General features: G+C 42.6%; 4 protein-coding genes across 4 annotated transcripts; 3 read left to right on the top strand and 1 right to left on the bottom strand.

The window, feature by feature from the left end:
- The first annotated feature begins 597 nt into the window (after positions 1-597).
- LOC120431088 (myeloperoxidase-like) lies at positions 598-4,991 on the top strand. The gene is made up of 6 exons (XM_039596244.2): positions 598-948; positions 1,051-1,204; positions 1,265-1,407; positions 1,462-2,792; positions 2,852-3,407; positions 3,467-4,991. The coding sequence occupies exons 1-6, from the start codon at positions 924-926 to the stop codon at positions 3,817-3,819; spliced, it is 2,562 nt and encodes an 853-aa protein (XP_039452178.1). The 5' UTR covers positions 598-923; the 3' UTR covers positions 3,820-4,991.
- A 1,317-nt stretch (positions 4,992-6,308) lies between these two features.
- On the bottom strand, positions 6,309-9,582 carry LOC120431087 (uncharacterized). Its single transcript, XM_039596243.2, has 2 exons — positions 9,375-9,582; positions 6,309-7,173 (listed from the first exon to the last, which is right to left on the bottom strand). The coding sequence occupies exons 1-2, from the start codon at positions 9,494-9,496 to the stop codon at positions 6,867-6,869; spliced, it is 429 nt and encodes a 142-aa protein (XP_039452177.1). The 5' UTR covers positions 9,497-9,582; the 3' UTR covers positions 6,309-6,866.
- Positions 9,583-13,219: 3,637 nt separating this feature from the next.
- On the top strand, positions 13,220-16,242 carry LOC120431095 (mucin-22-like). Its single transcript, XM_039596253.2, has 2 exons — positions 13,220-13,836; positions 14,235-16,242. The coding sequence occupies exons 1-2, from the start codon at positions 13,754-13,756 to the stop codon at positions 15,919-15,921; spliced, it is 1,770 nt and encodes a 589-aa protein (XP_039452187.1). The 5' UTR covers positions 13,220-13,753; the 3' UTR covers positions 15,922-16,242.
- Positions 16,243-19,660: 3,418 nt separating this feature from the next.
- On the top strand, positions 19,661-20,431 carry LOC120431094 (uncharacterized). Its single transcript, XM_039596252.1, has one exon. It carries the CDS (start codon positions 19,661-19,663, stop codon positions 20,429-20,431), a length of 771 nt encoding a protein of 256 aa, XP_039452186.1.
- Positions 20,432-24,168: the final 3,737 nt, after the last annotated feature.

The raw sequence follows: 24,168 nt of genomic DNA, 5'->3' as shown, positions 1-24,168 counted from the left end.
AACTTAAAATATTATTACATATTCAGACCAAAATTGAGCATGTTTTCAAAAGCTGGTAGTTTGAAAAATGGTTCAAACCTCGGTCTGGACGGTATATGAGTCTGTATGCCAACTGTATGTCTGTTTCCAACACATGGCTCTCTCGACAAAATCCTTCTCGCGATTTCTCTCTTGGCGCGCAACCATCGTCCGACCCCCTCTCTCACGCAGAGTTTCACACGTGCTTGTGAATCGACTGGTACGCATGGGAACTACGACGGCCATGCGTAAGCCAAACCCGCCAAACCGCAAGTTTAGTTAATTTATACTGCCTCACTTTAAAAGTTCTTTCCCACTTAGTTTGCTCGAAAAACTGTCGAGAAGAGATGATGATAACACAGAATAATTCGTTCAATCGTGAAACGCTAAACCACCTAAAAGAGGAATTGAACCAATAAGGGTGAATCCTTACAAGTTGCCTGCTCTGCGATACATTGTACTCGTCTATACAAAAAATCCCTGAAGTGGCGTTCTATGCTGCTATTTCCTTTCGGGTTCTTCCGAATTGTGTCCTTTACGTATCGAGCATTTCAATCACGCCGGCTGGAAGTATAGGAACTTTAACCCTCACCAATTTGGAGGAAATCCTTACAAGTTGTGTTTGAACTTCTTGGGAAGACAAAATGCACCTTGCAAGAAGCACAACTACTGCGAGCCGGCGATGGAATGTCGACAAGGGGGCTATCGAATATCGGAGAAACCGCATCGAAGCCGAGTTGCGGACCAGTTTATTAGTGGTTTCTTTACGTTCAGTTGTTCAACGGCACTTCTCGGTGTAACATCGCGTTTCTGGAGTTTGGTCCCGGATTGATTGGGTGGAGAAAAGATTATTTGAAGGACTTTACTATTTTTTTTTTGTGATTCTTTGTTATAACTATGCACTAATGCGAGTTAATCTACCTAGTGAAAGTAAGTGAATGCTGAAATTGTGTAGATCTTGACGATTTCAATCAGTAACTTCAAGGGCTTCCGTAATAAAATCTTTCGGATAACTAACTCAACCGTCCACAGGAATGACCGACGAAAGGACACCGTTGACGCTGGGACCGCCCCCGCCGCTGGACACGGACAGTGGATCCTCATACGTTCACCAGCACAAGGGTTACGAAACTTTGCGGGAGCGCCAGGTTAAGACCTTTCAGTGCTGGATCTGCTCCGCCATTTTGTAAGTTATGACAAAGTGGTTTATCTTCAAGACGAGTTTAATTTGAGTATTTTCTTCCAGGGGAGCCTTCGTGATCGGAATTATCATAAGCCTCAGTTACATAATTCTGGGCGACGCAAGAAAAGGAGCGGCCAACGTTACGAACACTACCGAGTCGGCGAATTTCCCGGATTTGTTTAATCTGATTAGCTTTCCGCTTGCCGGTACGTAGAATTTTCTTCGCTCGTTACATGACTTGCTCAATGTTCTTTTTTCAGACGAATCGATTCCGACTTGGGACGGACCGGATGTGAGCGATGAAGATGCGGCGGCGGCAATATCCGAAGGAGAAAAGGCCTTGGGCGATAAGGAACTGCTGGAGGAAGCGTTGACGGCTCCCCCGGTCAATTCTCCGACCTACCGTCATCAGCGTGCTGTAAGTACCTCATTGGCCGCGCGTTTGGTGTCCAAGTTGGGCTACGTCGAGAACAAGGCGACCAAGGCGATCGCCCGAAAGTTCAACATGAACAAGCGACACCGTCGTTGGAGTATCGGAAAAGGGTTGGCACTAAAGCTTCCTCGCGTGAACGAGACTCAGGTGTGTGACTTCAACGCGCGATACAGGACTAACAACGGCACTTGTAACAACCGAAAGCAACCATATTCGTACGGAGTGGCGTTGATTCCCTTCCGTCGTCAGCTGACCCCGGACTACGGTGACGGTGTTTCGAGTCCACGAGAATCGGTTGATCGGAAAGCATTGCCTAGTGCACGGCAAGTTTCAATAGAGTTGCATCGCCCCTCGTACCACAATGATCCGAACTTCTCGGTAATGCTCGCTGTTTGGGGTCAATTCTTGGACCACGACATCACGTCTACTGCGTTGAATCAGGGAGTTGGCGGCAAGGCGATCGAGTGTTGCGATCCAGGTCAACCTCAACATCCGGAGTGCTACCCGGTCATGCTTGGACCGGGTGATCCTTACTTCCACGAATATAACCTGACATGTATGAACTTTGTTCGATCCATACCGGCAAGTACGGGTCATTTGGGACCACGTCAGCAGTTGAACCAAGCCACGGCCTATATCGATGGATCGGTCGTGTACGGGTCGGACGACGCCAAAGTTAAGCGGCTGAGATCAGGAGTGGATGGACGCTTGCGTATGTTAACGACCCCGGACAATCGAGAACTGCTACCACAATCTACGGATCCCAATGACGGATGTAACGAAGCGAGCATGAACGCAGCTGGCAAGTATTGCTTCGAGTCTGGAGACGATCGTTCGAATGAAAATCTTCATCTGACATCGATGCACTTGATCTGGGCAAGACACCATAACAACTTAACCGGGGAGCTAAAGAAGGTCAATCCGGAGTGGGACGACGAGCGGTTGTTCCAGGAAGCGCGACGAATCTTGGCTGCCCAGATGCAGCATATAACCTACAGTGAATTTGTTCCCGTGATCATCGGAGCTAACAACAGTGACCAGATGGGCATTTCACCTACTCCGGACAGTGATCGCGACACTTACAACGCTTCGGTAGATGCCTCTATCGCCAACATTTTCGCGGCAGCGGCCTTCCGTTTTGCTCACACGTTGCTTCCGGTAAGTCATGCTAATTCATTGGTAGAGCTCTAATCTCAACATGCCTAGTTTCTTTCCAGACATTGATGAAACAAACACGCGATCCGACGAGTTCTGCATCCGGAATCGAGCTGCACAAAATGCTGTTCAACCCGTACTCCTTGTACGGGTCAACCGGTCTGGATGACGCGATCGGTGGAGCAATGAGTACCCCGCTGGGCAAGTACGATCAATTCTTTACCACCGAGTTGACCGAACGACTGTTTGAAAAGTCCGAAGATCTGCTGCACGATCGACCTTGCGGACTGGACTTGGTATCGTTGAACATCCAACGTGGACGCGATCACGGACTGCCCTCGTACCCTCACTGGAGAAAGCACTGTCGATTGCCCCCGGTTGATACCTGGACCCAAATGGCTGACGCCGTCGATCCAGGATCGCTCGAACAAATGAAGAAGATGTACGCAGAGCCAGAAAATATTGACGTGTACTCGGGAGCGCTGAGCGAACCTCCCGTAAAAGGGGGAGTCGTTGGACCGCTAATTACGTGCCTTCTCGGGGATCAGTTTGTTCGCTTGAAGCAGGGAGATTCATTCTGGTACGAGCGCCGCCGAGGACCGCAGCGATTCACTAGAGGTAAGCGTAAATTTCTAAGCTATCCAAATAAAACTTCAACAATTCCCTTCCACTTTCAGATCAACTGCAGCAAATTTACAACACGAAACTGTCCAGCATAATCTGCCGCAACTCAGATGCCATCACTCATTCCCCAGTGGATCTTATGCGAAAGGTCGACCGAAACCAAAATCCGGAACGGCCATGCTCCGAGCTGGACACGTTCGACTTTGGACCGTTCCGTGAGCGGAAGAAGGATTTGGTAGGGCGGGTTAAGGTGGCCACCGCAAAAGTCGGAGTGCTGGTGATGCAGACCTCGTCGACGTCCACCGAAGCCAGCGTGGGAACAAGTGCAACGGAACCTTCAACGACAATGACAACGGGAGCGGCGGCCACGACTACCACTACAGTGGCTTCGGTGCCATCAACTTGAAGGGCTTCGCGTGGCGATCGATAGCTAAGCATTTTAAAATGTGGGCCTTTTTTGGCCAAATGAAATCGTACCAGTGTGGTTAACAATTGTGTAGATTAATATTAAACGGTTTTTACAAGCAAAAGTTTCGCCTGGACTTATTTTGCTGATTTGCAATTGTAGCCTAATTTCAGGCGGATCGCAACATCACCCATAAGTATGCAATCAATTGTGTGGGGTGTAAATCATATGGAAACGTTTCGATAAGGGTTGTCATTATCGATGGCGGACTCAGTTCCAGCCGAAAGTGTATTAATTATTCACGAGTTATTCGATCGTTACAAACAAGCATTTCCCATAAGTAGGTGGTAGCCTTGGAGCCGCGACATCGATTGGATTGACTGATTTAATATTTTTTCACGGTCACCACCCGTGGGACAAATGGCCACGTCTAGCCGATGCTTGTCTCTTTGTGATTGAAAGTGAAAAGGTGGATCAAATTAGCCCATAAATGATGCTTTTTGATCGTATGTGAATCGGAGGTAGATTTTGGGTTTTACCACTTTCTTCTATTTTTTCCAATTAGAAATTTTCTTTTAATTGTTTTGGAAACTATGTTTCAATTTTGCATTTATCTGTAAGTAGATATCAATATAATCCTCATCTTAAAAGAATATTAAATCATACCGAAATATCCACATGAGCCACACATTTTATGTTGATTTTTAAACCAGCGAAATATGGCAGAATCATAGAATTGATTCTGTCACATTTTCTTGCAATCAAAACTGGGTAATTCTCCGCCAACTCAAACGAAATCGGAAAAAAGTTGGCTTGGATTTGCGTGAAACTTTAAATTTAAATTAAAAACCCACGTATTTTATAAATTACTAAAATAGTTTCAAAAACACTAAAATTTGTCGGTTCACAAAAAAATCGTTACTTAATTGTATTTTTTTAGAACAATAACACCTAAACTCCCAAGCTCTAGAAAAAGGGTGAATTTATATAAAAATTCCCCCTTTTTTCGAGGTTGGAGTTAAGGTGTTAATGTACCTCGGCCCATTTTTTTTAAATTCTAAAATTTAATCACAAAAATATGTAAGTTGCTGTTTCTTAGAGGTTCCCAGTCTTTTCGAATCTGTAATCGAAATATCTTTTTTAAATTGTTCCAAATTTCCCATTTCCTATTAAAAAATAAACGTGAGGAGATGGCTTTCAAAGCGTTTACATTCAATTTCATTATTTTCGTAACGAATTTTGTAATGTAGGTTATAATTCTGTTCCCTAATTTAGAAGCAAGAAGTAGACATATTGGTCCATTATGTTGACATGAATCGCAAAAATGGATAACACGCGCTATCCAGATTTTTAAGCGAGGATGGCGTAACGAATTGTGTACGCCCGAAATGTCAAAATTGCGCAGTGATACCAACGTTAGAAAAAATGTACCATGGCATGACACATGGTACACTTTTTTTGTAATGTTGGTACCACTGCGTGATTTTGACATTTCGGGCGTACACAATTCGTTACGCCATCTTCGCTTAAAAATCTGGATAAATGGCAAAATGTAAAAAGTAACTTTCCTCACCCAACATCATGTGAAAAATGTAATTGTCTTGGGATGCTCGAGTTTTTGTACAACGGAGGTAACCGGGATTTTTTTTTTCTCAGGACATTTTTTAAATTTATCCCTTCTGGCGAAAAGTCAAACTTCAAGCAATTTTCAAAAGCGTGTACATGGATGTGCTGAACACAAATTTATCATGGCAGTTTCAAATCCTTCAAAATCGACCAGTTAATAGTTCTTGGGGTATTAGAACACTGAAATCTTTAGATATAGGAAAAAATGTGTTTACATCAGAAACCTAATCTAAAGGCTGATTAGGTTTCTGATGTAAACACAATAACAACTTAATACTTAGACTAAGACTATGATAAACCACTAGACAAACTCGCACTTTTTCGTTTTAGACAGTTTTCCAAACTCAAGCCAAACAAAGCAAAATATTTGTTTGTTTGTTTGTCATAATGTAATACCTCCTTTACATGCAAATGGTGACAGTTTCAAAAATACAAGAATGACTGACATTCTCCAGCGACAAAACCGACACGTTTTGGTTGATAGGTCGAACATTTTAAATACTTATTCGTGTTTTTACTGGTCATCAACAATACGTACACGAACGAGAGTGAGGTTAAATTTTGTCCGGGCTGCAAAATCAAATGGTGAGCTAGTGTGCGTACGCGAAACGTCACAAAGCTCTATTGCAGCTGGATTAACAATGAAAAAAGGTTTATCACAACTAAAACATGTGTAAACAATTTGTGTAAAACCAAAAAGGGTCGACATTTTTCTATTTCTCATTCCGTTGCCACGTCTCGGAGTGATCGTAGTCGGAGTTTTCCATAGTCACTTTTTGTAGAAAATTCTATTTCTAATCCGAATCTGTAATAATATTTATGAACGGAATTGATATCAGACATATTTCGAAAAAAATCGTGTCTACTAGGTATTTTTCATCATTTATTGAGAACACGTGTTTTCATACTAAATTAATTCGTTTATTCTGATAGTACATATAAAATGTGTTCAAAAGCCGGCCACGAGCCACGTTCACTGTGACCATAGTCAAAGGATGCTGCTGTACTGTTCCGTAAGCCTTAGCAAATTCTGCCCACTATTACATCAGATTTACTCTTTTCCACGCTGCTAATCTTTATAACTTGGGCCCTATCGATGATGGGGGGATGGGATGACACAATGTTTGCGTTTGCGCGTCTGAATTACTATCTCAAGTTATTTGCTTGTACAAAGTTATGAACGCTTTTATTGCCATACTACTCAGAGGTAATCTGATAAGTTGATGCTGCCTTGTTGTTGTAGTCGTCGATGGCGTTTGTTTACGTTTCATTAGCTCACTTGTGAAATTCTTGGTGAGATACTATTTGTTATTTTGTAATAAATAATTGGGGTTTGGGTTCACCCCTTGAAGTTTGGTGTCCTAGCATAAAATGAGGTTAAGTTCAATCACAGTCTTTGAAAACGGAGCCGATTAAAGCTTCTAAGCCGGTTGGCTAAGCAACCGAAAGATGACTCCGGAACCATCGTCCGTTGCGGACACTAGTGTTGCCTCAGTTGTCTGGACGGGTGTGATGACGGTAGTGCTGCCAAGTGAGCTGTTGCCGTCACCGTTCAGGGTGGGTCCACAGAGGCCACTCTCCAGAGCGGATACGGCGATGTAGCAGGAGATGAACAGTGCCACCAGGCAGAGCAACCAGTACAGCGAGAAGCAGACGTAACGGACTCGAATCCAGAACGGGTCGTCGATGTAGGAGGAAAGTTCAGCTTTGGTGAGGGCATACGAGCCACTAGAAGAAAACAAAAGACGATTTTTATTAGTTAAGTCGCTTCCTGATATTTATCAGTGCAATTGAACGTGTCTTTGAAAACAATACATTTGTTAATCGATCAACCCCTAAGCTATTAATTGCTTGACGGACTTGTTTATGTGTTTGCTGATCGATAACTAGAATAAAGTAAAACTATACAATAACTCCACTTCACGAGCTCGTGGTAACTGCGCTGCAGATTCGAACCGAAAGTTGAACCAACTCGCGAACTTGAACTCTTCACCGCGATTAGAGTGTCTGCCCCACGGCGAGTTCCTTAACCGCGTGCTGAATGACGCAAAAAAAAATCATCATTATCAAAAAGAACACTTTTCAAGTTCATTTCACCGACAAAACGCCGGAAAGTGAATCGCACACGCAACATACGTTTTCGATTAGTCAATATTTGAACAAAGTCTGAAGGGTGAATATTTGCGCAGATAATGGCGGTGGCAAACAAGGGGCCATGTGGCTCTCGTTGGTCCAATTGAGCAGGGTTGTGTGCGGAGTGTAAAAATCACGTTTCAGCGACTGTTTGCCTGCGTGGATCGGCTCCACTGAGCTGGATCGATTGTAAGTAAGTAAAAAAGTAGCTAGAACGTGGAGATCACGTGTGAATTGATATATGGAACTTTATTTGCCTTCCTCACTGCGCTAAGGCGCTAATCCTGCCTTAAATCGAACTTTTCACAGAAAGCTTATAGTCACAAAATAATATTAATGCTGAAAACCAAATTTGTTGCTCAGTCATTATACAGCTAATTGAGTCATAGTTAAACGTATAAATCTGTTAGGTAAAAAAGAAGGAGCTCGCAATAACAGATAATGTTGTGCCTCAAGTGGCTACTTCATGTTTGTATGAATCAAAAAGTATAATTTAAAATCGGGAAATAGTAACATCTGGAGGGTGCCTGTATGAGTTGAACGTGCATGATTTTTAGAGAAAGGCTATAATTTTCTTAGTATTCCGCATTTTTTTTTTTTTGATAACTACATGATTTGCTTAGCCAAAAAACCGTGTACTGTACATACAATGGGTTTTGGAACAGGTTTATAAAAAAAGATACATTTTGATCAATTACACTGCCCAGGAAAGCATAACTGTCCCATCTTGATTCTTATACAGTCCATACTCGATTATCCGAAGGCCTTGGTAAAATTTCACTTCGGATAATCGAATGAAGATTTTTGGTTGTTGTCTTATTTTTGATTGTTGAGCTTAAGTATGTCCCCTAAACTACTCTAAAGCGAATTTGAATATTAAATCCAAGATTGCGGATAAAATGGCGGTGATGAAATATTGAAACAAAAAAACATTATTTTTTTTTAAATTTTATAAGCAATCAACCATTAAAATTTCATTAAAATGGGGTTGCTGAATTCGAATTTGATGTTAAAAGTATAAAAAACCAAAAATACGATTTTTTATTTTTTTGTTCGTGATTCGATTATCCAAAGTCCCATACAAACCTTCGGATAATCGAGTCTGGACTGTATTAGGTTCAGTTTGCACTGTTATTGGCATTCATTCATACCTCAATAGATTATAGAAAAAAAAACCCATACAGTCTTCTCACATAATCGGAACACTTTTGTTGTAATTAATTTAAAAAAATCTGTTTTTTTCGGTCCTCTGCCATAAGCCAAAACTTAGTTTTATTTATTTGAAGATTAATCAACTGCATACGATTTAAAATGCATTTTACAAAGTTGATTTTCAGTTTACATAACAATTGAGTAAATTACTAAATATTTCGAAAGTTATTGAAATGTAGGTATTTTTTGTAATAAAACGATGGTTTTGTTGTTGTAAAAACCTCGACAAAAGATCGATAACAAAACATACTTCCCCAAAACAATGCACGTGCTTTTAAATTACACAGTAACCGCTAAATAGTCCCGATTTATTGTGTGAGATAACCGCCCAATTATTCACCACAAAGACAGTAATTGCGACACCAATTACAATAAACAAAATGGTTCACCAAACTATCGTCCCTCGAAGGGACAATTTCACCGTCAAGTCCCGTAAAGCCCATTGTTGTAATCAATTTGGGCTAAAACACCCAGACAATTGCATCACCTGCCTCTTCTTCGCTTGAACAAAACTTCACCCATGGAATGTCCGATAACAATTTACGGAATTTTCCGGCACACGCACTTCACCAAACCGCACTTACTAGTCATAATCACTGTCGTTATTGTTATTGTTGTTGTTGTTGATGTCCTCCTGGGGAATCGGGATCACGTACGACTTTTGGTAATCCTTGGGCAAAAGTCGAGTCTTCTCGTTGATGGTCATTTTGCAAACGGACGCGCACACTTTTCACAATCACTTCTGGAACTTTAGAACAGTTGTAGCACTATGATCGCGATCTTTGCGTGAAGAGTTCGTTTTATACTATGCCACACGAGAGGCGGAGAGTGATGAGATGAGAGAGATGATTAAAGAGCTGCTGTGCAGCATCCGTAACTCTCGGCTCGTGCTCCGGGATTGTACTTGAGTAGTAAACAGTTGAACAAGGGTAGCCTGTTAGTAGTTGAACAAGGGTTTATTTTATTTACTTGATTAAATGTTTATTGGTGCTTTCTTGTCTCGAAATAATGGAGTTCTTTAAAAACTTTACTTTGCATTGTTTTTGTCGATTTTTGTCGTTTTGGTGGCAACAGAAATTCTTCATTCATTTTGTTTATGTAAACTAAAATAAAAGAACATAAAACAAACTTAAAGTACCACGCGTTTCCATGGCCTCAGAAAACATTCATGGAGACGCATGGTCACTGTTGAGCGTTGAAGTGCTTAACAAAATTAGATCAGATTGAGTCATTAAAATGAAAATTTAAGGTGAACAACTTTGTTGGGAACCGACAATCGATTCGAGTTGAGTTCTAGAGTTTTTTTTTAAATGACCTATAAGCTATTGTCATATGTTTATAGGATTTTTAATTTTGTTTTGTCACAATTTTGAGAATAACTGATAAATGAAAACGTATTTGTTAATTATTGACTGCTGACCTTTAAGCAAATGCTTCCAAAATCTTCCAGCAAATACGAAGGGATGCGAATCAGCCAGGCAGCACCAGCAGATAACGAAGATTTGTTTACTACTATGTGTAATAAAATGGAATGTACAAACAACGTGTGACGACCACTTGTTGCACGGCGGCGGTGGCGGCGGCAATGACAAATGTTTAAACAATTGGTGCAACAGGTACTTCAGTTTAAGATTTACTGTATTTAAAACTCCTTGAAGTGGTTTTATGGCATATGGAATTGGACTGTTTGAAGTACATAACTTTTATTCACTGAATAAGAAGAATCTTTTGTTGTCCTGTAGCTTTCATGTCTTTTTTTATGAAAACGTCTCACAAGATTGCACAATAACGATAAGGTACACACTTGTTATCGTTTTTAATGCAACTGATATGCCTCTTTGATTAAAATCGATATCAAATGTAATGCACCGACTATTGATTGATTTTATATTGGTTACGATTGACTCATTGGAAGAAGTCTCTATCGTCGTTATCTGTGGAAAAAGGCTATAACGAGGGAAAATTTTGCTGCAGAGAAAGTTCCATGAACTTCCTTTTCGACAACAGCAAACTCCCCCTCCCCCCAAAGTGTATTAGTTAAGAGTCAACAAAGGTTACATCATCGCTTTCTCGCAGACTTCCCTAATAATCTCCAGCAAAAGAAGCTGCTGATAGCTGATGGGTTGCACAATTCGATTAGAACCAAACCCATGATGCATGTTCGATGGACCGAAGGAACCGGGAAATTCCACAATGCGTCGTAGTCTACGGAGATGACGACGACGACGACGATCGCGGAACTTGACCTTCACCAGCAAGTCAGGAAGCTTTCGCGCTGGTAATCAGCTGAGCTGAACAAGCGGCTTCTGGTCTATCTGCGGGTAGCCTAATCATACTAGCTAGTAATGATGGCACTGTTGCCGGCAAGACCAAGCCGAGCAGAACACTCTTTGCGTTACCCGGTCTTTCTGGAATACAGAGCGGGTGATAAGCGTGCGAACTTGCTCGCTGACTGTGGCAGATTGAGGCTTTGGTGCAGGATGCATTTGCTAGTTTTTATCTGAGTGTAAAATGAAGCAACAGTTGCTATTGTTTTAATACACACATTTAACATTTGGAATCTGCATAGTAGTTTTTGCAACTAAATGCAAAATTATGCTTTTTTAAGCACAAGTCGTACGTTTCAAAAGTAACTATTCAAAAGGGCGTTACCTCCTTGGAAGTAAACAAACAGTATATTCCACTTGCTCTAGTTACAGCAATATCTGTCGAGTTGGATAATCACGTAGAGTGCTGAAAAAAACAGAGTTTGCATCGTGTCGCATACAACTTTTTTTTTTGCTATTTAGAAATATCTACGAAATCAGCCGATTTCGTGCATTTTTATGTTTTGCTTTGGCTAAAACTTTTTGGGGGCCTTCCCTATGACCAAAGAAGCCATTTTGTGTCATTGGTTTACCCATTCATGGCTCAATGCCATTTTGGCAGTTGTCCATACAAAAATGGTACGAAAATATTAGAAATTCTGTTTCTTTTGATGAAATTTTCTTTTGATGTACTTTTCGAAATCAAACTTAAACTTACGTTGAAAACTGGAGTAAAAAAATCGAGAAAAATTTCTATTTTTCAAAAAAAAAATACATAAGATAAAGAATTTTTTGAAGAGATCATAACTTGGCGGCAAAAATTTTGACAATATTTTTCTATGGCTCAAAAGTTGCAGTTTATTGAACCCTTAAAGATATAAAAAAAGAACAATAAAAAATATGGATTTTGGGAAATTCAAGCAAAACAATGTAAATGGGCCAAAGCCAAAGTGAAAACAAACAGTCTGTCCTGCTTACGTCAATGGATGTTTACGTTAGGAACGAGCAGGACAGACTCTTTGTTTACACTTTGGCCTTGGCCCATTTACAATTTTTTGCTTGAATTGATTTTTTGTCATAAAAGTTAATTTAAAAATCGGAAAATATTTTTTCCTCCTTTTTTTCTGGGTAGTCATCATCAATACCTACAACTTTTCCCAAGACACCAAACCGATCAGAAAATTCCTTCAAAAGATACAGATTCGCCATCTTTCAGAGCCGGAACTGGGCGCAGGCGGTTTTACAGTTAAGCATTCAACCTGTAATATTTGCCCTTTCTGCCGTTCTCATCAGATTAGAGTTTGAACTCCGGGGAACAGATCGAGCCAAGTAGCCTAGTGGTAACGCTTTCGCCTCGTAAGCGGTAGATCGGGGTTCAAATCCCTGCTCGGACCAACACAACTAGGGAGGCAACCTGTCGAATGTTGCCCTTAACATGTTTACATTAAGTGAAAAAAAAGCCACAGAATCCGCTTTGCCGGCCCCGATACTCTTCATGAGTCATGGGAAATGAGGGCTGTTTTGAAAATTGTGTAATTGTGTATTGTGTTCGGCACTTTCGCATTCTTCTTTTTACATACCCAATAGGAATTGAAATGCGTGTTTGCCTCTATTAATTGGATTTAACCCCTGTTTTAAAATTCAATAGAGTTTTCACAAAAACAAGACAACATGTTGTCGATTTAGAAATCATTATCTTCAATATCGCTTTCGTAAACACATGTTTGCGGTGACGTCAACGGGACATCTCTCCAACCGGAACTGTCCAATAATGTTTCCTCCCACCCTGCACTGGACTACCGGCTACTACCAGCTGATTACCTTCTGGACATTATCGTAAATCGTTTTTCTGCCACCGACTCCAATCAATACCTGATGCACCTTATTTCGTCACACAAATGTTTGGCCACACACACTCAGTCATTCACAGAAAAATCCAGGTAATTGGCCCTGCCTGCAGCTGTCCTCTTCCCGTGAGGACTTGTCTCTCATTATTTAATATATTCATCGTCCTTGTCCTCCCCTGAACGCCGCCGCCGCCGACCGTCAGCCGTATGCCTCATTGAAGGTTCAATTACTTCGAGGTCTCCACCCTGGCCCAGTCAGTCATTTCGAGTCCGTTTGAGCAGGTCGTAAAACGGAGTGGCTCCTCTGGATCAGGATAAGCGTTTAAGCGGGTTTGATTACCTGAAGACTTTCTAGCTTTGCCAGCTCTTGGAGACGGCGATAAGGAATTCTCTCGTCTGGCAGAAAGGTTCGCCAGCGTGACTCAGAAAAAGTCGGGAGGTTCAAACTCGAAGATTTCCCCCGGACTGAACTCAACGCGGCAGCTGATAAAACGTTGCGGCAGATTTGACGCCACATCGCACCGTCGTCGGTCGCCTGGGAAATTACTACCTTTCGGGTATCGGAATGATGTGTCGTGTTCTGTGCTGTGACGAGTACTTGTGATGTTGGTATTGCAGGGGGTGTAAATTGGCAATCAAGTGCGAACCTTTTATTTTTCAATACGGAAGATGGTGGCTTATTAAAGCGGGCCCTATATATTGGCAAGGATTCAGTTGTTCTCGAGCGATACGGGTGACAACATCGAGAGACATCGATCGAAATTAGGAAATTCACCTGCCTACCTACCCAGGAACGGAACTGTGATAGTGATGAGGAGTTTAGTGTTTAGTTTTGTGGCCACCGCAGCAGCGTTGGTGGCGCTAGCCAGTGGAAATCCCCTTTTCTATGATAGGTATGTTGAAGAAGATTGGTCGTCATGACATCGTGAGAACTGAGGAAAAATAACGTGATCTTGAAGTGAAAAAAAGTGAAATTACAATTAGTTTGTGAAACTGCCAAATAATGTTTATAATGTACACATTGTATGGTTGTTCCAAATTGTTGCTCATAGTGAACGTTCAAAATTATTTAAAATTATGGCACAAAACCAGTTCCTTTCCTTCCGATCTGCAAACTAGCCTTAAAAGTTAAGAACGTTATAAAGAAATCTAGATTTAGGTTATAATTTCTAGTAAATTCCAAACATTTTAAATTTTAATCCTTATTACATAAAACTATATTGAAAGTTTGGTTTGCGATTACGAGACAAAGTAATCAAATACAAAACTTCTTTTTTTTTCTCTGATTCAGCAAACCCACGGCAGTGGTCAGTAAGGTGGATTTTACTGACTCAACTATCGACCATGACCGAATCAGCCCGCTGGTTGATATAGACGCCGCAGAAGAACCGACCTCGGATGATGGAGCTGATCCGGCAGAAAATGAAATCGATGTTACTGACAAGGATGCGCCTGTCACAACAGCTTCATCGAGCAGTTCGATGACAACCGCTTCTTCGAGGACCACAGCCAGAAACGGAGAAGCTGAAGAGAGCAGTAATTTGGAGGCGGAAAAGTCTGACGGAGAAGGAACGACGACAGTTGCGGCTGAAACTGGTGTCGATAGCCCGGCAACAACGGAAGTCGTCTCCACGGAGAGTACTGATGAAAATTCGAACTCTCAAGAAACGACAACTGCGGATGCTTCAGAAAGTGTATCGGCAGTCACTGAAGACAGTTCAACCACTTCAGTATCTACGACTGCTGACCCTGAAGAAAGCTCAACTCCTTCAGAAACTACGACAGCCGACTCCTCGGAAAGCTCAACGGCGCTTACAGAGGAAAACTCAGCTCCTTCAGAACCTACTACCGTTGACCCTGTAGAAAGTTCAACAGTGACAGAAGTAAATTCACCTCCTTCAGAAACTACGACAGCCGACCATGCAGAAAATTTTACAGAGGTTACGGAGGAAAATTCAACAACTGCTACAGAAGAGAACTCAACACCTGCAGAAACTACGACAGCTGACCCTTCGGACAATTTAACGACAGTTACAGAGGAAAACACAACATCTGTAACAGAGGAAAGTTTAACCCCTTCAGAAACTACGACAGCTGACCCTGCAGAAAACCCCACACCAGTTACAGAGGAAAACTCAACAACTGTCACAGATGAGAGCTCAACCCCTTCGGAAACAACGACAGCTGACCCTGCAGAAAACCCCACACCAGTTACAGAGGAAAACTCAACAACTGTCACAGATGAGAGCTCAACCCCTTCGGAAACAACGACAGCTGACCCTTCGGAAAATTTAACAGATGTTACAGAAGAAAATTCAACAACTCTCACAGAAGAAAGTTCAACCCCTTTAGAAACTACGACAGCAGATCCTGCAGAAAGTTCAACAGTGACAGAGGAGGATTTAACAACTGCCACAGATGAGAACTCAACTCCTTCAGAAACTACGACAGCTGATCCTGAAGAAAGTTCCACGACAGTTACGGAGGAAAGTTCAACAGTGACAGAAGAAAGTTCTTCAACAGTCACAGAGGAGACCTCAACCCCTTCAGAAACTTCGACCGCTGATCCTGAAGAATGTTCGACAGTGACAGAGGAAAGTTCTACAACAGTAACAGAGGAGACCTCAACCACTTCAGAAACTACGACCGCAGATCCTGAAGAAAGTTCAACAGTGACAGAGGACAGTTATACGACAGTTACAGAGGAAAGTTCAACAGTGACAGAGGAAATCTCATCAACGGTCACGGAGGAAACCTCCACCACGGAAGTAACAACGAGTGAGGTAATTTCAACTACAACGGGAACAGTGACCGTTACTGAAGGTGTAACAACGACGACCACGGAGGCAACAACAACAACAACTGAAGCGATTAGTACGACCACGATGGCCGTCGAAACGACAACTGCAACCGCTTCCGTTAGCTTTGCGGTCAGTTTGGCGTGTTTCCTGTTAACTGCATTAGTGCTTGTGCGCTAAATTTATTGTTGATGTCGCCCTGAAGAAGTCAAGCGGATGCGTTTAACACGTCGTCCTACAAGCCAAAGGTCTGCTGCAAGCCGTCTAGCTGCAGGTGGTTATAAACTCGTCGTATCTAATCGGCAAGGATTAGGGATTGCGCACTTGAATAAACCAAAATCCGTGATGGTTGATTGTTGAGAGCAGGATGAGAGATTATTTATAAACGGTTGCCAATTGAGTGTGAATAATAACAGCAAAAAGAGAGAGTCGTTTAAGTTTAGTCTAGTTGTAAAGTTTAGCTAGGTGATTGAGCAGTTCAATAAATTGTTGAATATGAAATGTGTGTTTTACATATTATTGTTCATTGTTCATGGAAACTAATTATATAGTTTATGTCATGTAAAATAAAATTTCCTAAAAGTGTCCTCATTGAAACATTCTATAAAGAGCTGAGTTTCACTAATTAATTTATTACAAAACAGTCCCTTTTTACCTCTGTTTCCAGCGTGTTTTCTAGAATGTTCAGTCATAGCTACCTTAAAAAAAATATAAAAAATAAAACAATTTAAATAACAAACCATGGTCTCAACATTTGAATGAAAAAGTGTTTTCAAGTGCATTTTACACCAGCCCAGTTGTTTTGCAATCATTCGCCGCAAAAAAAACTTTTTGCGGTGCTGTACATTAAAATTCCACAAAAATTTAATATATTTTTGATCGATTTCAGACATGCTAAATATGATTTTAAACGCAGGAAAATGCATTTCTAATTGTTTCCAGTTGGTTAGACTTCTATTTCCTTTAAAAATTTCAAGTTATTTGAAAACATATTTTTTTGCCCCCTGATTTTTCGAACCGATTTCGAAGGGGGGGGGGGGGGGTGGGGGGGTGACATAAACTTTAAGAAATATTTGCAACGGCCTTATGGAAACTTGTCAAATGATGGGTTTTATGTGAAATTTACTCATAAAAATGAGCAAAATATGCAAATCACTAAACATTTTGAACATTTAGTTTAAACCGAATTTTTGAATTTGTGGGACTTGTTTAAAAATTAAAACCTTTAATCCTTAAATATCAATACATAATTTTAACAAGAATAAATAAAATTTGTATAGAAAAATAATGTTGAAAATGCATTTCCAAGTTTCAAACACCGTCAGGAACATCAATAAGATAAAATATCATTAAACAATATTAAAACAAATAATAAATAAATATCCATCCATCCGATGGAAGGTTGGAGCAGATGAGAATCGAACCCATGATCTTCCGCTTACAAAGTGGAAAGCGTAACCTTTCGGCCAAGCCAGCTTATCCATAAAAATCCAATAACACCCATTAAAATCTCAATCCTGCTAAAATTTGTAATGTATCATCTGAATCAGAGCCAAAAAGGGATATTTTTACACAAAACATATTGAAAATTCTTTTAATTACTGTTTAAATTGAGTTTTAATAGGTCTTATGATTTAAATTTCTAAAAAAAATCACACATCTTCAAAAACTCAATCATAACTTTATTTTTAAAATGCTTACCGGTTGGCAACCTTCTACAAGTTATTGCCAGTTTTATCGTTTTCGTCATTCTCTTGTTTTCGTGCGCGGCGCGTCGAAAAACCCAGTTATTTTGTCCTAAAAATCATACCTACGAATCGTGTTAATGGATGTTCGCATTTTTCGGATATGTTATGTAAAATATTACAAGGAATCAGGGAAAAAGGGAAACCTTCACATCAGCAAATGCATTTTTCATAGGACCTTTTCAAATATTTAGCTAGTTTTTTCAGACCAACATATTTTTCCTAAAAAGCCCAACTAATAACTATTCTTTTGAAATGTAGCGCTCTAAAACTGGTTCAACCGTTCCATAGATAAGATTTTTTGAAATATTTGGTTTTTGAGAAAATCAACGAAAAACGTATTATTTTGACCACTTTATTTTGGATAGGAGCAACCTAATCGCCATACAAAATATACGGGAAATGATTGAAAGACGTATTTTTCTCGCGTGTTCAAAAATAAAAGAGGTCTAAATGAGTGCTGTAACGAACTTTTCAGCACTGTTTTTTGTAAGGAAAAGTTGTCCATTTTGTTTCTCCTGATAAGCGTGAAAAGTTAACAGTTTCACAACTTGAATTTCAATAAAGTTTTGTTTAGTTTTTGTTGTTGATGCGAAAAGCCAAACGTTCTCCATTGAATTTTGCCGATTTGGTGACGAACACAAACACGAGTTTTTCTTGAATATTTGATTTACCATAGTAGCCGAATCTTCAATTATGGGCAGTTATGTTTTATCAATACACCATGCTGCTCCTCCATGAAGCAATCTTCCCACAGCAAGTTGTCCCCGAAAACAACCAAAGCTTTCAGGTTCGATTCCAATGCAGCGAACGTCCGCGAAGCTCGCTTCTTTCTCTTTCATGCCAGGAGCTTTCTTTCAGCAGCACACTAGAAAAAATCAACACAAGCTTTTTATTTCGTTTCTTTATTACTTTTTTGTTGTTGTTGCTCTATTTGCTACTAGACGATTTTGGTTGCTCGTCTGCTGCACTTCTTCTTTTCCCTCTTTTTCTGTTCTTCCTCCCTTCTAGCATCTGTGTATCATGACTGTGTGGTTTGGTGGAGTGTTTGTGGGTGTCGGAGTGGTTTTTTTGTAGGTTTCCTTTTTTGCTATTCAGCATCCAGGGCTATTGACAAAGTTTAGGTGAGTACAGTTTTGAAAAGGGGGAGAGTATTGCGTATTTTGGCCGTAATTGTAAAAGGTTGTTTTTCGTGTGGTATATTTAAGTACAGGAAACGTTAGAGGAAATGAGTTTGATAGTAGTAGTTTGTTTTTTTTGGGAATAGTGAAATTTTTTTTCGAGTTCGATATTGTTGCTTCAAAATAGGTTTTGTTTGGTAAGAAAATCAGTGGTCTGTGATGACACTTGAAAAAAGATTGTATATAAATATGAGGATTTCTTAAAGGTTATAGCATTTCCGTTTAATATCGTTACTAGTTCGATTTTTTATACACGATAGTTAGTCAAAAATAGGGAGAGTTAGAATTTCGCTTTGTTTCCGATTTTGAGTTGGACTTTCATTCTTTTTTTTTGTTGTTGCTATAAGTTAGTTAAAGGTTAGGACTAGTTTTATAGAGGATAGTACTTTAAAAAGGGATGAGAAAGGGGAAAACCAAACAATTGAAAGCTGCTCGACCTGCGCTTTTCGCTATCTATATCTCTCGCTTTTCTTTAGGTGGATTATTGCCATCAGTATAAAAAGGGCTTTTCGCTTACGATTTGATTACGATTAATATTGCACATCGAATGATTCGGAAGTCAGTAGGAGAGGGGTTTCACATTCCGGTGTTTTGTCTCTACATGATTGTTGTTTTTTTGGTACACATTTCTTTATTAGCTTAACCGGATTGTGTTTCAAACATTGAGTACACTGCTAAATTGTCTTGTCTGATTTTTCGTTTTTATCTTGTGGGTTACGCCTCACACACACCAAGCAAGTCGAGTGTGTTACCTTATGTGACACAACCTTGACCACTCAGAATTGTCTCACTCCAATCAGACGAAACACGCGGAGAAAGTCGTAATCAATAAACATCAGTTAGTTAGTTATTAAACCTCGTTTTAATCGTCGACTCCGGATTAAGTCCCCACATTGGTGACCCCGACGCCGCGGAAATAGTTTTTACCGTTGTTCGAACGCGCTCGCTCCGGTTATCCGAGAAAAATCGTTCCGACGTGGAACATAACCTCAAATGTCGACCGAAAACAACAACGCAGAAGTTGCTGCAACTGCAGCAGTTTCAATCAAGTTGCCGGATTTCTGGAAGAATGACCCGGTGATGTGGTTTGCCCAGGCCGAAGCGCAGTTTGCCTTGGGTAGGGTCGTAAACGACGAGACGAAATATTACCACATTATCGGGAAGGTGGACCAGACCGTCATTTGCCACATCTCGGATTTAGTGGTAGCTCCTCCAGCTGACAACAAGTATGCTGCCGTCAAAGAAAGGTTGATTTCCCGCTTCGTGCTCTCTGCGGAAACTCGGCTGGAGAGATTGCTTGGTTCGTACGAACTGGGCGATTTGCGTCCTACGCATCTGCTGGCGAAGATGCGCGAGCTGGCAATCGGATTGAAAGTAGACGACAATCTGCTCAAAATGCTCTTCATTCAGCGGCTTCCGGTAAACGTTCGTCCAATCCTAAGCTGTCACGACGGAACATTGGACAAGTTGGCTGAAATGGCCGACAAGATGGTGGGGGTTACGAGCTCTCTGACGACGGCCGCCGTTGACGACGCAGCTGGACCAAGCGGCGCCTCCGGTCTTCAAGAACAGGTAGATTTTCTGACCGCCGAAGTTCGTCGATTGACGACGTCTGAACGCACACGGAACCGATCGGCCTCTCGAGGCCGTTCCTCGTCGAAATCAAGAACCGGATCGCAGAAGGAAGTGTGCTGGTACCACCGTAAATACGGTCGAGATGCTCACCAGTGCCGTGAACCCTGTGCGTTCAATTCAAAAAACTAAGTTCTTCCCCACTGGAAACGGCGAAAGTGGGGGGAGAACACGAAAGCCGCCGACTGACCATCTACGATCCTGTGTCCAGCACCCGGTTCCTGATCGATACCGGGTCAGATGTCTCCATCATACCGGCAAGCAGACGAGATCGAGCAGAAGGTATTCCAACACAACAACTGCATGCGGCAAACGGAAGCCGTATTAAAACGTACGGATCGAGGTTCTTGACCACTAGTCTGGGTCTGCGACGTAGCTTCACTTGGCAGTTTCTCGTTGCGGAGGTGACGATGCCGATAATTGGAGCAGATTGGCTGGCACATTTTGGCATTATCGTGGACTTGCGGAATCGACGTTTGGTGGACGAGAAAACGGGGCTCAAATCGGTTGGTGGTGTGATGACAGTTGATCTGCACACCGTCACTGTCGTGGACGCCAAACACCCGTTCGGCGAAATGTTGCACGAGTTCCGTGAAGTGACACTCCCTTCGACGCTGCAGACACAAACTCAACGGGAAGTAACGCATCATATTGTCACCAAAGGACCGCCGGTGGCTTCGAAGGCGCGGCGAATGCACCCGGAGAAGTTGAAGGCCGCCAAGGAGGAGTTCCGGACAATGTGCGACTTGGGAATCTGCCGTCCGTCAAGCAGCAGCTGGGCCAGCCCCCTGCACTGCGTTCCCAAGAAGAACGGCACGTGGCGGTTCGTGGGTGATTATCGCCGGTTGAATCAAGTGACTGTTCCTGACCGCTATCCGGTGCCCCACATACACGACCTGTTGAACTCCTTCGACGGTAAGTCTGTTTTTACGACGCTGGACTTGGAACGGGCTTACCATCAAATTCCAGTTGAAGAGAGCGACATACCCAAAACGGCAGTAATTACCCCATTCGGTCTTTTTGAGTTTACCCGGATGCAATTTGGTCTCTGCAACGCGAGCCAGACATTCCAACGTTACATGAACCAAATTTTCGGTGACTTGGACTTTGTTGTCGTCTTTATAGACGATATCTGCATCGCCTCTTCATCTGCGGAACAGCACCGCGCTCACCTGCGCGTAGTCTTCGAGAGGCTCCGAGAGCACAACTTGGTTATCAACGTCGAGAAGAGCTGCTTCGCCCAGCCCGAGGTGGAGTTCTTGGGGTACCTGATCAACTCGGCCGGTGTTCGACCGCTGCCTGCCCGTGTTGAAGCTATTTTGCAGTACGAGCGGCCAACTACGGTGAAGGACCTTCGCCGTTTCCTCGCCTTGTTGAATGGGTACAAGCGATTCATTCGGCGTGCAACGGACCTCCAAGCGAACCTGCGAAAGCTGATTCCGGACAATCGCAAGAACGACGGCCGGAAGTTGGAGTGGTCGGCAGACGCAGCAGCCAGTTTTGAAGAGTGCAAGCAATCACTAGCTCAAGCCGCTTTACTTCACTATCCAGCAGCCAACAAACCGCTGGGGCTTATGATCGATGCTTCAAACACCGCTGCGGGAGCCGTTCTGCAGCAGCTTAGCGGAGGCGTTTGGGAACCTCTCGGGTTCTACTCGGAAAAGTTCTCCAAATCGCAGCAGAACTATTCGACCTTCGGACGTGAGCTGACTGCTATGAAGATGTCGGTGAAGTATTTCCGGCATTTCCTCGAGGGACGAAATTTTACCATCTTTACCGACCACCGGCCACTGACGTACGCTTTAGCAACGGATTCGAACTCTCGGCTGCCGCACGAGGAGCGGTACCTCCGCTTCATATCGGAGTTCACCAGGGACATTCGGCATGTAAGCGGCACAGACAACTACGTAGCCGATGCGTTGTCACGTGTAGAAAGTGTTTCTTCTCCAAGTTCGGTTGATTTTCAATCGATTGCCAAGGATCAAGCCGGGGACATTGAGCTACAACAACTGCTGAAGTCGACGACAACGTCTCTCAAGTTCGAATCAAGAACGTTGCCAGGGTGTTTGCAGCGGATGTATTGCGATACATCACGTGGCAACCCAAGGCCTTTTGTCCCGAAAGCGCACCGCCTCGCAGTCATGAAGCACTTCCACGGGATCGCTCACACAGGGTCGAAGCCAACAAGGAAGCTGATAGCGGAACGTTTCGTGTGGCCGTCAATGAACAAGGAAATCAACGCATTTGTCCGTAACTGCCTGGATTGTCAACGCTCTAAGGTTACTCGCCACACTGTTGCTCCGTTCCGGGACTTCGAGTTGCCGAAAGCAAGGTTTCGGCACATCCACATCGACCTGGTTGGCCCTCTACCACCATCAAATGGTCACCGATATCTCTTGACCATCATCGACCGATTTTCCCGGTGGCCGGAAGCCATTCCTCTGGTGGACATGACTGCGGCGTCGGTGGCTGAGGCGCTGTATTCGACCTGGATTTCCCGTTTCGGTGTGCCCGAGGACGTGACCACGGATCAAGGGCGTCAATTCGAGTCCGACCTCTTTCGGGAGCTGACGCGCATTCTTGGAGTTCACCACATTAGGACTACCGCCTACCACCCGCAAGCAAATGGCATGGTTGAGCGGTTCCATAGAACTCTGAAGGCAGCGATCATGTGCGTGAATCCCAAGGACTGGTTCTACGAACTGCCGCTGATTCTCCTGGGTTTACGAACTGCCTACAGGGACGATCTACAGTGTTCAGCAGCGGATATGGTGTACGGCCAAACTCTTCGTATTCCGGGGGAGTTCCTGGAAGCCCCTACGCAGAACATGGATCAAGCCGAATTCTCGAAAGTGCTCCACCGTTCGTTCGAAAAGGTCAAGCCGATTAAACCCGATCGCCATGGTACCCGGAAGTTCTTCGTGAGTCCGGAGTTGAAGGAGTGTACACATGTATTCGTACGTGTCGACACTGTGAAGCGTCCTCTACAGCATCCGTACGATGGACCGCACCGGGTGTTGCGTCGCGATGCCAAGTGGATGGATGTTCTAGTTGCCGGGAAGACGCAGCGGATTTCGATCGACCGGCTCAAGCCGGCATTTATGCTCAACCAGGAGTTGGACTATCCTGCGGATGATCACCGTACAAAAGTTACACCGTCGGGACATCGGGTCAGATTCCTGGTGTAACTGGGGGGGCCCTGTGGGTTACGCCTCACACACACCAAGCAAGTCGAGTGTGTTACCTTATGTGACACAACCTTGACCACTCAGAATTGTCTCACTCCAATCAGACGAAACACGCGGAGAAAGTCGTAATCAATAAACATCAGTTAGTTAGTTATTAAACCTCGTTTTAATCGTCGACTCCGGATTAAGTCCCCACAATCTTGTGTGCAAGTTTAGCAGTTCTACTTTTCTGTATTGACGAGAAACTAAAGTAGATGTTTTATTTTTGCATTTTCGCCAAAATTAGTACTTTGGTTTCTCAATTGTATGTTGCATGGAAGAAAGTTATATTTGTATTTTGTTCGCACATCAACGTTTGTTTTCCTATTTTTGTTGTTAGTATAAACGTGTTCTTCTTTGACTCTACAACTTTCGGAACACATTTTCACAGCTGAAATACGAAGAAGTTTTAGGGGAGGGAGGATTGCTCACATAGATGACAGTCACTACACGTGGCCATTTAGTTGGTAATTATGGAACTTTATTTGATTGATCATTAGATTTACTGCACTGCTATTTAAGGTAGGGTAACATTAAGAGTTTTTTTTTCAGAAAATCGTGTGGCTATAACAGACTGATCTTATACATTCAGGTGGATTCGCTAGTTTTCTTCTTTTATGTGTATGGCTATGTGGCTTGTCA

The sequence above is a fragment of the Culex pipiens genome, chromosome 1, assembly GCF_016801865.2.
Source record: "Culex pipiens pallens isolate TS chromosome 1, TS_CPP_V2, whole genome shotgun sequence".
Classification (NCBI taxonomy): domain Eukaryota; kingdom Metazoa; phylum Arthropoda; class Insecta; order Diptera; family Culicidae; genus Culex; species Culex pipiens.
Note: the sequence above shows the minus strand (reverse complement) of the source record. Positions and strands in the feature narration are given on the sequence as shown.